Source organism: Podarcis melisellensis (assembly GCF_964234715.1).
Source record: "Podarcis melisellensis genome assembly, chromosome: 11".
In the NCBI taxonomy this organism is placed as follows: Eukaryota; Metazoa; Chordata; class Lepidosauria; order Squamata; family Lacertidae; genus Podarcis; species Podarcis melisellensis.
The window spans coordinates 37,972,896-37,987,505 of NC_138543.1; the positions used below are offsets into that span (position 1 = coordinate 37,972,896).

The 14,610-nt window shown below is 40.8% G+C and overlaps 2 protein-coding genes across 2 annotated transcripts in view; one reads left to right on the forward strand and one right to left on the reverse strand.

Annotated features, from left to right (window-relative positions):
- Nucleotides 1–1,905, reverse strand: part of CWC27 (CWC27 spliceosome associated cyclophilin) — a 112,854-nt gene extending 110,949 nt beyond the window's left edge. Inside the window, exon 1 of the mRNA XM_081930298.1 lies at nucleotides 1,727–1,905. Coding sequence (XP_081786424.1) covers nucleotides 1,727–1,768 — 42 coding nt within the window. The 5' untranslated portion in view covers nucleotides 1,769–1,905. The remainder of the gene's footprint in view (nucleotides 1–1,726) is intronic.
- Nucleotides 1,906–2,166: 261 nt separating this feature from the next.
- SREK1IP1 (SREK1 interacting protein 1) lies at nucleotides 2,167–13,565 on the forward strand. The gene is made up of 5 exons (XM_081930301.1): nucleotides 2,167–2,674; nucleotides 8,638–8,685; nucleotides 10,463–10,603; nucleotides 11,321–11,399; nucleotides 13,259–13,565. The coding sequence occupies exons 1-5, from the start codon at nucleotides 2,662–2,664 to the stop codon at nucleotides 13,446–13,448; spliced, it is 471 nt and encodes a 156-aa protein (XP_081786427.1). The 5' UTR covers nucleotides 2,167–2,661; the 3' UTR covers nucleotides 13,449–13,565.
- The last annotated feature ends 1,045 nt before the right edge of the window (nucleotides 13,566–14,610 follow it).

A 14,610-nucleotide genomic window follows, 5' to 3' on the forward strand; every position in this document is an offset into this window, starting at 1 on the left:
GTTCAAATTATTATGGCTTAGAGAAAAAAAGAGATATTGATATAGCAGATCAACAAGGCATGCTTTTAAAAAATCTGTTTACCAAATATAAGTGTAACATGCTAAACTAGATCCCTGTTGATTAAGGGGACAGAACATTTCATGCAACATTATCTAGAAAAAGGTTTTCCAATTCAAAGTAACCCCCTCCCAAACTCCACACTACTAGGTCTAAGCACACACATGCTGCTCCGTTTTCTTTATAAACTATATAAATCCATGTCAAGTTTGCTGAGCAGTGTATGCAGGTGCAATGGATAATGCCAGAACTATTCCAAAGGACAGCTGCCCACCATTGCTCAATTTCTTCCACTAATCAACAGTCCCTCATACTAAAAGTGCACCTGATCCTTTCATTTTCTCCACCTGCTACAACATCAGCAGCCAGTCACTGATTATCTCCCATCTTGAGGCTACCTTCACCACCAAAAGACCCTTTCCTTTTTTTAATATTAATCTTTGTTGATTTCGCACATAGACATAAATACATAGATGACAAATCATACAAAGTAAAAGCAATAAAAATAGAAAAAAGAATAAAGAAAATACAATATATTACAATTAAATAACAAGTTAAAATGTTAAACTTCCAATCATTCTCATTATACTGCTTCTATTGTCTATATTTTCTTGCATAGGTTTATGTTATTTCATTTTTTAAATAAATATATAATCTGATATGATATCTAACACACTTTTTGTTTACAAGCATCAATCTAGTTCTGAAAGTATATTAGTTTGTACAGGACGATTTTCGATATTCTCTAAATATTTTCCATTCTCCATATACTTTCTGGTTTGACACTCCTCTGACTCTTCCCGTCAGTTTTGCTAGTTGCAGGTATTCTATCATAAGAGTTTGCCACACTATTATCGTTGGTAAGGTTTCATTTTTCCAGTTTCTTGCCACTATTATTCTTGCTGCCGTGATTGCGTAATAAACAATGATCTTATATATATATATTTAATTCTATTGATAGTATTCCTAATAGGAAGATCTCTGGTCTTTTTTAAAATGTAAATTTAAATAGTTTTTTTAAGTTCACTATAGATGTTATTCCAAAATTCCCGGATAACTACACAGTTCCACCACATATGGAAATATGACCTTATATCCTTTTTACATCTCCAGCATGTTGGCGACCTGCCTTTATACATTTTGCGAGTTTTAGGGAGAGTGTGGTGCCATCTGTATAGCATCTTCATCAGAAGACCCTTTCCAAGGACAGCAGCTACTCAGCTTTGGGGCTGACCTGGCCTGGTATTTGGAGTGGCAACCCCAGGCAGTCCCTAATTCCCAAAGCTACATTTTGGTCAGAGGTTGGAGACAGAGAATCTCTTCACTTTCAGCTCTATTAATGTTCTAGACAAGCCAGGATTCCTTGATAAACAACATTAAAAAAGGAGGGTAGTGTCTGAGTCCTCTGAGCCTACCAAGAACAGAACAAAGCCCACTTTCACTTTTCCAATAATTTCCATTTTGACTTCTCCCATTTCTCAGAGAAGTAAACTCTCCTTAATCTGGAACACTTGGAAATGTGTGCACTGAGGACAATCTGGACCACATAGATAAACAAAAATATCATAGATTACATTAAATTTATCCTCACAGGTTGCATCCAAGTAGTTATAATTTACCAACATTTCAGTATGAGAGAATGATTGCTCGTGTTGCCCCCTCCCTAACCTTGCCATTCGTCGGCGGTTCCTGGATGTAGATGTTACTCATGGTGTGGGCTTGGGCGCAGCGGGCTCACTGCGCGGCGGTCCCCGGACCCGGGAGAAGGCGGACGCACGGAACTCCGTTAAACGGGAATCCAGGGCGAAGCTCCCGCCATGTTGGAAACCGGGAACTACCACTTCTACCCGAGGGGGGAAAACAGCGCTGAAAAGAAGCCAAGCTTCCCATCCGCACCCTCGAAGGCCAAACAAAAATCCCCCCGCCCACACAAACCTATTTCAAGAGCCTCTGGGCTAAAGCATCCGCTCCACGAATGGAACTGTGCTGTTTCCTCTCAAAGCAGGGGAGGGGCATCCCCCCGCAGATATGGGATACTGGTACAACCCGCTGTGTCCGGTACAAAGTCTTCCGGCCCGGTAACGGAGCCGCAACTGTTTCTATCCGCCCTAGAACGGTGGAGATGGAAAAACTTTTACAGTATGCATGGGATTAAAGAAAAGTCCTTTACGTGTTTTTTTCTTCTTCTTTAGCTACTGGGCTACTTTCATTCCGCTTGACAAGGGCCAGAAGCGCTGCCAATCAACTAGGCAGCCCGCCTCCTTTGGCTAGGAGTGGCTCATAGGAAGGGGACTATCGCACTACTGCAGGGTTTCTGTGCTGGTTGCGTGGCCTGGGACACCTTCGTCCGGGGATCAGCGAAGCGCTTCGCCTGTCAGCCTTAAAGCTTTTCCTCCGGGAATCAGAAATGGATTCCCTATCTGCAGTTCCTTCACTTGTCTCCCTGGCAATACCGCCCTTCTTTCTCCTTCCTCCACCCCTCTTCTCTGCCTGATGGTACGCGCCGCTCGTGCTCGGGTCAAAGTTTTCCGGCGGGGAAGCGCTGCCATTGCTACCTCGTCCGGCCAAGAGCGGGGCATCGTGGCGTCTCGGTCGGGGGCTGCATGGCGTTGCCAGGTGAGCGGTTCAAACGGGGTGGGGGGCGGAAGGGCCACGCGCAGGATCGTGGCAGTGTGAAAAGTCACCGGTGCTGCATCTCCTGCCACTCAAACCGAGGACGAGGGGAAGAGCCCAACGTGCTCTCGAGTTGAAGGGAGTCCCGGGGAGTATCTGCAGTGCTGTGCATGCCTACTCAGAAGTAGACCCTACTGAATTCAGTGGGATTTGCTCTGAAGTAAGTCGTCGGGATTGCAGTTTGGGGATGAAATCCTGCCGAACTCAGTGGAGTTTGTAAGAGTTGTGCTGTTAAGGGGCGGGACTCTTGCTCTAAAATGGGGAACTTTCTTAAACTGAACAGTCTTGTTTTGCTTTGCATTCTTCACACACGCAAGAACTTCAGATGGAAGGTTTCAGTTGTGTAAATTTACCGGGCTTAGCTAAAAGAAATAATAATAGGAATTGGATTACGGTGTCTGTATACTTCTTGCGGTTGTGATATTTGTTTGTTTTTTAATGTGTAATTTTCACAGTGCCCGTTGTTCACCAAAAATCTAATCTGATCTCCAAGTGTTAAAAGAGGTACGAGCAGTGTTCTGCTGCTGTTATTGTAAAAAAACCTTAGGTGACAGTATTCATATCATGATAAATTGTAAAATGTCTCTCCCACTGCTTCCCTGTTCCTGCATGCTTGCCCTTTTCTACTGAATTTGTGATTTATTTTTAATAAAGGGGGAGAGAAAATATTACTTAAAAGATAATAATTTCATTAGAGTTGGGAGGGGTGGATTCCTACAGTTGTAATATGGAGACTCAGGAGGGCCTTTGCCAGAGTACACAATACCAGGCAAGATGGAGAAATAAACTGACTTGGGATAAGGCAGCTTCCTATTGCTGTATACAGCAGGCCCCTCCTGCTGGACCACTCTGGCCATGTAAAGTTGTGCCATATGAGAGGAAAGAGGCAAATGCCTGCTTCTAGTCTAGCTGAACTTCTCTGATGCTACTGTGTCCAGGAAACATCAAATGTCCTGTGTCCTGCTGGATCAGGAAAGTGGCCAGCATCCTGTTCTCACAGTGGCCTGCCAGGTGCCTATGCGAAAGCCGCAAGCGGGACCTGAGCTCAAGAGCCCTTAGCCCTGCTGCGGTTTCCAGCACCTGGTCAACAGGAGAGGGGACAGGTGACACCTTGGATTAGTTGAGAGTTGATTTTAAGAACACACATGCAAAAGAAACTGCCTTCAAATGTTTTTTGAGCTGTCAGCAAATACATTCAGTCCTAGTAACTTTCTAGGAATTTATATGAGGAAAAAGCAAAAGTTTTTGCTGAAGCCCTTTGAGGCAAACTTCTGCAAATATTTTTTCCCCTTTATTTGACCCACACATAACTGAGAAATCATTATTTGGCACTCCCCTGACTTAGACAAGGAAGAATAAATATTAGTACCACTTGCATTTATTTACTTTGAGCATTCAGGTGCATGTAGATAAGAAAGTTAGCAAGAGGGGTCATGCTTGGGTTAGTGGTTGTTGGAATATGTCTGCTATTATTGACCCATGGGTTCTTGTCTCTGCCCCCCCCCCTGGCTTTAGGGTCCAATCAGGAGGGGTTGGGGAGTGACATCAAGGAAGAGGCTGGTGGGAAGGCACCTGTGGACAGAGAATAATAATAATAATAATAATAATAATAATAATAATAATAATAATAATAATTTTTTAAAATTTATATCCTGCCCTCCCCATCCGAAGCCGGGCTCAGGGCGGCTAACAACAATAAAATAATACAACATTCTAAAATATTTCATTATAAAATTAATTCAAATCAAATTGATGGCAACCATTGGGCTAGAGTTCTGTGAAGATTGCCAAAGGAAGGAGTCAGGCTGTGCCCTGGCCAAAGGGCTGGTGGAACAGCTCTGTCTTGCAGGCCCTGCAGAAAGATGTCAAGTCCTGCAGGGCCCTAGTCTTTTGTGAAGTTTTTAGAACTACTCACATGCCTTTTTACTTTAAACATTGGGCTTCATATTTATATGTGATGGGGGAAGACCCAGTTTTATTTTTCAATTTTTTAAATTAAATTAAATTTTCCACAATTATAACAAATACAATATAGAAAAAAGAAAAACACACACATTACTAAAAAACAAAAACAAAAAAGAAATCTTAAACACATATCTCTTGAAAACCCAATCTCTCTTACATTGCTAATTGACTTCCTCAGATCCCTCCCTTCTGAATTTCATTGTATCAGCTCTCCAATATCATTCTTAAACTAAAATTATTTCCAGCAATTAACTATCTTATTCTCTTTTCTTACTGTTCTAAATCCAACTTACAATTAAATCCTATTTTAATCCTAGGCCTATTTGGTGCTTTCAGGTGACTTCTAATTATTTATATTACAATATTTACTCAAATAATCCTTCAATTTCTTCCAATCTTCTTGATATTCCTCTTCTTTCTGGTCGCAGATTCTTCCAGTCAGGTCGGCTAGCTCCAAAAAGTCCAACATCTTCATCTGCCATTCTTCCATCGTTGGGCAGACCCAGTTTTAAATAAGCAGGTCTGCAGCTGTTGCATCAAATTTGTACCACTATTGTCCAGAATCCAAGTGTGGACAGCATGTCAATCCACTTCTTGTCGGAAGTGCTAATGGGTTGCATGTTTCTCCCCGTGGTGGCACTGTTTACCAAAAAGGCACCATAACAATATAATGATGATTTTGATAATAGCATATTATCAAAGCATAATATAATTAGTTTCTTCTTATTAAGTGGGTGGAGTACTTGAATAAACATTGAAATAATGGATTTTAGAACTGTGCAAGGTTTTAAAAAGGGGAAATTCTTGCTGCTTATAAACTTGTGCAGATTCTGAAATCAATAATGCTTTCCAAAAGCTATGTGAAATATAGATTTAAAAAAACATATTTTTCTCCGAGACCTGGGAGAAGAGAGGGCTGAAGAAGACTGGAAGAAATTCAAGATTTACTTACAAAAGTACTGTAATTTGGTTGAATGTTAACAAGGATGCCAGAGTAGAAATAATCGTCTACCACTAAGCTAGATTTGAGTTTAAATATAAGGGAAACAAGGAAGATACACATTTCTTTTAAGAGAAAGGAAGAGACTGTATTTTAATGATTGAACCTAAGACTGCGAACAAAATGATAATTTGCTTGGAAACAATTTCACAACGATGTAAGTGGGAGCGGGAGACGTGAGGGAGTCCAAAGTAGCAATGAAAAGATGTTAAATAACCAATGTTGTTTTATTAAATATGCATTTGTATTGAAAAACCTTAATAAAAATTTATATAAAAATAATAATAAAAAAAACATATTTGATTATAGAACTTCCTTTAGGAAAGGAAGAACATTTATTCCCCTTTCCTAGAATTTATAGTTGAGATGGAAAATCTTTTTTTTTTTTTTACCAGAAGTAAGAACTAGTGCCTTCAGGGATGATGGGAGTTGTAGTCAAACAACATCTGGAGGTCCACAGGTTCCTCATACTTGGTTTAGACTTTTTATTGATATCTCCCCACCAAAAATATACAAACAACAAAATGGAGGAGAAGAAAAACCAAGTTTATAAACCCAAAATACAGTTCATGTTACAATGCTGTGTAAAAATACAATACAAATAATTGTTATGTCAAAACTTTGTGGGATATATCAAGTAAAGCTGAATGGTCCCTCTGCCAGAATTACATACCAAGTTTGAAAAGTTCTGTTTCTCTTATTCCTTAGAAATTCTTATGGGCATGACAGTTGTGAATGATGAGAAAGACCCATATTTATGCCAGGATTTGATAGTACATTTGTTTTGACATTTCCACTGTTTTAGTTTCTTTCCTTCAGAAATGTTGCACATACTAAACTAAGCAAAAGTGTATAATATAACAACAAAGCAATCTTCTTTCAGCGTGGAGTATGATGTAACAAACTGTTGTCCCAAGTTAGAAGTTCATATTAATATCCTACAGTTTGGCTTAAGTTGATCTAAATCAGTTCAACAACCACTATAAATATTATCTCACAAGGGACCAACATGGAGCCTCTAGATGTTGTTCAACTCCAACTCTGATCAGCATAGCCAGTGACCAGGGATGATGCAAGCTAGAGTTCAGTAACACCTGGAGGTTGCTATAGGCTACCCCTGTATTATCTGTATTTATTTAGTTATTTGCAGGATTCGTAGCCTGCTTTGGGGAAAAACCTCAACGAAGCAGCTTACAGTACGAATCCTATGCAATGCTTTCTCCTTCCAAGAGAATAAGATCTTCTGTTTTTTCCTGCAAGTGATACAATAGGATAATTAGAGATAATGGACAATTGATCCATTTTTATCCCAGGTAGAAATCCATTTACTGTATAAAAATTAATCATATTTTGAAGGTGAAAGTTTACTTTTAAATATACCTTTTCTGTTTCATGCAGTAATAATTGAATAGTATGGATAAGCTGAGTGGAGTTGCTAAACCTCTGAATCTAGTTTGTACAGTAATTAGATTTTTAAAAATAAAATAAATAAATATCCCAGTAGATGTTTTGTTTTGCTGTTGCAATGGTTATTCAAAATGATCTGCAAAACCTTAATCAGCTTATTAGATATAAACATGGGGAGAGTTTTGAATTGAATTATCTTTTAAGTAGTGGGCTATTTATGTACCTACCACCATCAGTACAATTCTGTTAATTTTATTTTGGCCCCTGCAGTTTCTATGGAAATGTATTCATTCAGCGGAGCTTTTTCATGCAAACTAGAGTGTTGCTTAGTTTGTATGTTAATTAGCTTATGTTCACCATTAGATTATTTTGAGCTGCTGCCCTCTGGTTAACCTCTACAATATTACTAATCTTTAAAAGTGAAAACAAAAAGGAATATGAAATCCTGATATATTCCAAGCAATTCCCCCCCCCCAATTAGAATAATCTTCATCTACATCAGTGTTTCCCAACCTTGGGCCTCCAGCTGTTTTTGAACTACAATTCCCATCATCCCTGACCACTGGTCTTGCTAGCTAGGGATGATGGGAGTTGTAGGCCAAAAACATCTGGAGGCCCAAGGTTGGGAAACACTGATCTACATGCATAAAGAAGCTTGTTGAATGTATGCTAATATAGCCTTTGCAACCTAAGGAACAGCAATTTCAGGCTGGGGTAGACAGAGGCCTAGCTGTTAACTTTAACTCAGGTTTCCTTGAATCTTATGGCAGTTCTTGGTCAAGCAGAACTCACCAGGTTCACCAGCCTCATATATGGCTGCCATTAGTCCATCTATGCCGGGAAATGATGTATGTAAACATGATATTTGGCCCACTGAAGGTAGCACTGATAGCTTGTAAGAGAGTCACTGTGGTGTAGTGGTTAAGAGCAGTGGATTCGTAATCTGGTGAACCGGGTTCGCTTCCCCGCTCCTCCACATGCAGCTGCTGGGTGACCTTGGGCTCTTCACACTTCTCTGAAGTCTCTCAGCCTGAATCACCTCACAGAGTGTTTGTTGTGAGGGAGGAAGGGAAAGGAGATTGTTAGCCGCTTTGGGACTCCTTAGGGTAGTGATAAAGCGGGATATCAAATCCAAACTCTTCTCCTTCATAAGGGGGAAATGGCATCTTAATTTGGCCAAGCATCCAGCCTTGCAAAACTGAAATGGCAGGGATTGATGCAAAAGGCATGTCAGTTATCATAATGCCTTTATCACACTTTGGGAACTTCTCTGGCTGTAAGAGTAAGTTATTCTAAGTTATGCAGTGTAACATATATTTTGGTAATAGTATGTGGCTGGCGTGCTCTGGTCCATGGGGTCATAAAGAGTCGGACACGACTAAACGACTAAACAACCAATGTGGCTGATACAATTATTGATATTCTGTATATGAGAACGTTGTCAATACTGATGTGTATGGCAGATCAATTGTTACCCTTTATATTCCACATTTATCTATCTCAAACTAATATGAAATATATTTTGCCTTTCCAGGTGGAAATAAAGATAACATCAGAGCAGGGTGCAAGAAATGTGGCTATCGTAAGTATCTATAAAAATGAAGATATAATTATTTCCTAATATTTACCACAAACATCACTAGTTTGTTGTACTCAGGCAATGCCATTATCAGTGTATAGTAATTGAGTAGGAGCATATTTAATCTACAGAAAAAGACACTGATTCGGATCCTAAGAACTGTGAACAGAAGAAAGGAACACACACAGAGAGTGAATTGTTACACAAATTGCTGAAAGTAATATCAAAATAGGAGAGGGCAGAGGCTGTTAAAATGTCTCAGATTCATATTAGAGTGATATTTTTTCCACGGTTTTTGTGTGCTTACAGCTGGACTTGTGAACCTTTTTGTTAAACAACTCTTATTCAACCAGTGTTACCTATCATCAGCCTGCCTGTCAGAAAAGCTGTCTTATGAAAAGATCCATTTCATGAAAGAAACCCATTTTTCCTCAGAAATCTCTTACCAAGCATTGCAAGTATTTGTCAGTAATAGTGAGATCCTGCCTGGAACTACAACCGGCCTATGCTCTTAAATGATTTGTTACCGCTGGATGTATTATGGGTTTGGTTTTTGGTTTTGTTTTACATTGTAAGTTCACCTGAGGGGGCTATGCCCAAAAAGATGAATTCATGCACATGCATACATAACACCACAAAGATGACTATGCCCAGAGGCTTTCCTCATGAAATTTTTAGAACCGAGTGGTGGAATGCTATCTTTATGTGCACATTATAACATGCATTGCATGCATACACACTTCACTGCTTACGAGTCACATTTCGTGACAGTTGAAAGCCCACACAGGGTGGGAGAAAATCCATAGACTGGGGGATTTGATAGTGCTAATGCAAGATAGGGGAAAATACTTTAAGCATGCAAAGCATTTTGTTCACTGCTGACCAGACTTCTACTGTAGTATTTTAAAACACAGTTTTTGTTAATAATTTTAACTCTCAAACTACACAGTTGTTTTAGGTTTGTTTGTGGAAATGCGGCACAGAGCTGCATAGTTTTGCAGAAGCAGCACTAAGGAAGGAGGAGTGATTAGCTCTTTCCTTTTGGGAGTTTTTGCAATTAAAATCCACCCACCCACAAAAGCCCCCATTTCTCTTCTCCTGACCCCATTAAGGCATTAATCATTCCTCCCCCAGGCACAGCTGCAACAGTCAACTTCACACACATCCCAGATATATTTTCCAAACCCCTGCATAAACACCCAAAATCCAACATGCCAGTAGGTTGGATAATAACAGTGAGCTACTGCTACACGATTCTCAGCAATATGGGTATAACGGCATTGGGCTACAATGCAGGATTTATACAACCCATGCACTTTCAGCCACAGAACCACCCTTCATCCCACCAATATTGGTATAATGGCACTTACATTTGTATTGGAAAAATTGGGTGGTACCAGCAAGTGTGGGGAGAGTTCCATTAAGCCTGCAGAGGTCATTCTGTTGGATACAACCCTTGCCTTTTCTTTTAAATGAAAACTGAGAACCTGGATCAGTAAATGGTGCAAACAGACATTGCATAGCACGGCAAGAATCCTAGTAAAATATGGCTGACCAAGCAATATGTCCCCCCAGCCTAGAATGCTGATGGGTTGGGACCTTAGCCAGGCTATGTTTCTGACAAAAGTCACTGGAACAACATTATCATTCGCATTGCTTTTTAAGAATAAAATGTTGGTTACACATAGTGGCAGGAAGAGTGTAATACAATCCCAGCAACCTCTTGCTAATTATTTTGTTGGCTTTTCCTCCCCCCCCCCCATTGCTTAATTATATGCAGCTGGTCACCTGACATTTGAATGCCGAAACTTTCTTCGGGTGGATCCTAAAAGAGACATAGTTTTAGATGTCAGCAGCACAAGCAGTGAGGACAGCGAAGAGGAGGAGCTGGGAAAGCTGCAAGCCATTCCAGAAAAAAAGGGTAAGGTGCTTTTTTTAAAACATTGTATTCTTGTGTAATATATCTATATCTCCTGTCTTCCATTTCTTAGAACAGTCTTCCACCCTACCTAAGTATCTGGTTGCTTATGTGTTACTAGAATAGCAACCAAGCAAAAGAATGATCCTTTTAAAATTTTGCAGTCATGCAGAACTAAAAGCTGCCCAGTTCTAGGTGTAAATAACGTTTTGAGATCTTCTGGGAAGGCTCCCCTTAGAGCTCCATCCTTGGTGATGCAAGACAGGGCCTTATTTGTAGTGGTGCCCCGTTTATGGAAAGCCCTTGCCTGTAAGATTCTCCTAGTGACAACCTTATTTGCACTGTGACTTCAGGTTAGAGTTATTTAACTCAAGGTTTTAGTAATTGTCAATCTCACTGCTTAATTTGCAACCGCCATTTATTGCGTTTTAAGATTACTTACTGTTTTATCACCCATTCCTGATTGTACATGGATTTGTTAGTTTTAATTATCCTGAAAGCTTTGTCTGGGAGAGTGCTTTGTGCTTGATTCTTGTTTGTCAGTTTCCTACAGGCATTTGGCTGACCACTGTGAGAACAGGCTGCTGGACTAGATGGGCCATTGGCCTGATCCAGCAGACTGTTCTCGTGTTCTTAAATCTTAAAGGGTTATAACAATTAAAGTAATGTATTATCTCTTTTTTTTTTTGAGGGGTAACATCTTACTTTGTTAACTCACAGGAACTTCTGCGGAAGAAGAAAAGAAAAAGACCAAAAAGAAAGGCAAAGAAAAATCAAAATTAAAGAAAGCAAGGAAAAGGTATAATTTTGAAAGCTTTGTCTCTGCATAACGGGGAGAAGCTTGAAACCTATTGTGCTCAGATTGCCTTCAAATCTGAATCTCTGCGTGTAACGACACCATTTAAAGATGGATGGAAAACCATTTGGGCTTTTTTCTAATCCAAGATTTTGTATGTTAAAAAAGTTTTTTTACAATAGAAACAGAAATTTAATTTCTTTTCAAAGATGAATTGCTGTTGCTACTAAATCCTGCACAAATCTCTACAAGTAAAAGCATGTATTGGGTGGAGTGAGGATGCAATCAAGGCAGCAAAGTAGACCTTTGCTGCCTTCACTGCCACTAGTTAGGTATGATGATGAGCCTTATCAGTGTTCAATTGCATTCTACTGGAGTTTTCCTCTACTCATGTTTGAGCTGCCTTCCAGTTTCTTTCCTCGCCTTAAGTATACCAGGGAGTCAAACAGGTTCTGCAAAGTGCGAGAGAGCACTTGGGTTTATTGTGTCAATGTCCCAAGCCATTCGGATGTTCCAGAGATCAGCTGGGATGGTGACGCTGGACCTGCTTCTAATGGCTGATGGTTGTGGAATGCTTTGCCAGGCAGATCCATCAGAAGAGGCACCTTCCATTCCTTTGCTCATTGAAACCTTGCTTCATGCAGTGCAGACGGCCCCTTTTCTCACTGGTTTTCACTGGTCATTGGAGGAGCATCTCCGGAAAAAACCTTTTATGCTCTCCCAAGGTTTTCCCACAGGTTTCCTCTCACAGACAGCACAGACATATCAATATATTGCCTAGGATCAGTATGAGAGGCAGACTGCAAAGACAGCTTCACTCAGCTGGTGAAACTGCTGCCATTCCTGAGTCCCACTGTCTCCAGGAAAAAACAAGCTGCAGTCGCGAGATGGAGGCAGAGGGACTCGGGAGCAGTGCAGTTTCACCAGCTATATACTGCCATGAAATGAATGAACTGAATGCAACTGCCATTGCCCTCTGCTGCACGTCCCTCAATGGAGAAGTTTAAAGGAGCCCCCACTTCACCTCCAGCTTGGGCAAGCCGGCAGCCAGGTGTGGGCTCTGGGTGGAGACAGCTTAGCTTGGCTACTGCCTGGCTGCATCTTTTCAGAGGAAAGACGGAGCTCACCCTCCTGGTCCAAGGCAGCCAGATGGTGCAGGAGTTCTCTGATGCTTTTGCCAGGCCCAGCACTCACCAGCAGCCTCAGGCAGCCCCGCTCCGCAAGGCACCTTGTGGACTTTGTTGGGAGGGTGGCTGCGTCTTTCCTCCTAGGGTGAACAACCACCGCACAAGGAAAGAGATCAAAAGCACGGAGCCTGACAGGCTCTTTGTGCTTGGCTACCGCTGCCTGGTCTGTCTTCTGGGAATGGGGGGCGAGGTAGCTTGCCCACCCCCTGCTCCTGCGAAGGGAGGCTCACAAAGGTGCCCCAATGTCCATCTAGCCAGCAGGGACATTGGGGCTTGCTCAGCTGGGTGCAGGAGCCTTTTTACCCCCCATCTGAGCAGCAGGCTGGGGCCAGCTGTATTGGCCATAGCCCATGAGGCACTGGAGTGAAAGCACCTCAGCTCCCACAATGAGAGCTGCGGCAGTTTCCCCTGGCATCTCGCAGGCTGGGGCCAACGCAGCTTCTTTCAACATCACGGTTTATTGCCAAACTGTGATGTTTGGCTGTAATGTTGAGAACCCAATATTGCCCAGCCCTAGTGTTCAGGGTCCTCCGGTGTTTAGAACAATAGAGCTTAGGAGAAAAGTCCCTCTTTGGTGTATTTAACCAAGTTAATTCTTTTTAGTTAAAGATCTCTCAGATTCCAATATTTCACTATAGGGCATTGGTGTATAACACAATGTTCTTGTGTTTAAAGGTCTTGTTCCTCAAGTGCCACAGAAGAGGATGAGCCTAAATCGAAAAAGCAGAAATCCCACAAAAAGGAAAAGAAGGAGAAAAAGAGTAAATCCAAGAAAAGAAAACATCACAAAAAGGGGAAAAAGAAGAGAAAAAAGGAGAAAGATTCTTCATCTTCTGATAGCTCAGACTCTTCCAGCAGTGACTGAGGACCAAACCTAGGGATGTAGTTCAGTCCTGATTAGGAGTATAATGATGCCCAGTTAAAATCTGTATATTTTTATTGAAAAAGCCTGTTATTTATAAATATTTCACCTTACATTAAAGTGTTTTTTTGGAAATTCAGAGAGATTTCATTCCCCCTAAGCATTACAACTGTTTTATCTGAACATCATATTGGATAAGTAACTAGTTTTACTTCCTTATTGTTCAATGTTTTACAATCAATTGAAAATATTCGAGTTGATCTGTGGGACATTATGGTTAGTTTTGAAAGTTTTGTAACATTCATCAATGCCCTCATACGTCTGCAAGAACTTGTAAGGAAATTAAAGCATTCTTATGAATGTTATAAACATTTCAAATTAGACACACGTCATTAAGTAATATAGGATTGTCATTCCTGAACTGCAACCCTCTCCACATAATATAGAAATACACCTAAAAGAATCAGCATAAACAGAGGAATTTTTTTTGTCAAAGCCTCTTGTACATTGCACCCTGTGGTTTAGGACAGCTCAAATGTGCATATAAACTGTGGGTGCATCTTTGGATCAAGACCTATGTTTGTGTAGTAATACAGGAATCACTCACGAATGGAATTACATAAGATAAAATGTAAAAGCCATGCTCTCCATTCCTATTAGAAGGTATGCTTTTAAGTACATACCAGTGTTTGTTTTTCTAATGCAGGGGTAGGGAATGTGGTGCCCTCCAGATGTTGGATTACAGCTCCATCATCCCTGACCACTGGTTTGAGTTGCTGGGAGTTAGTCCAATAACTTATGGAGCGGGGGGGGGGGACCACATTGGCTACCCCACCCTAATGCATCTGATCTGGGATAAAAGCTATCAAATGATTCTGTGAGGCTGATTTGTCTTTCTCCATCATGCAGCAACATTTGCTGCTATTGCAGCAAATCAATAGTACACATGAAAAAGTGGCTTGTGGGTCATTAACGAGAACTGTATTTAAATGAATACTCTGCAGCACTTGTTGCAGTAAAAATACAACACAAGAAGTCCAAAGCTAAATTGATCAGGAAGGCTTTCTTTTAGTTGGTTAAATCTTTACTCAGTCATGAGTAGTGCACTTATTAATGTATTTATTAACCAGCAAGTAAACATCATATAGCACAGTTTCTGGTTAGC

Excerpts from the sequence above, each read along its gene's own strand:
- SREK1IP1 (XM_081930301.1), top strand. Across the intron at positions 10,604-11,320 it reads AGCCATTCCAGAAAAAAAGG|GAACTTCTGCGGAAGAAGAA; the intron begins GTAAGGTGCTTT and ends GTTAACTCACAG. Across the intron at positions 11,400-13,258 it reads TTAAAGAAAGCAAGGAAAAG|GTCTTGTTCCTCAAGTGCCA; the intron begins GTATAATTTTGA and ends TTGTGTTTAAAG.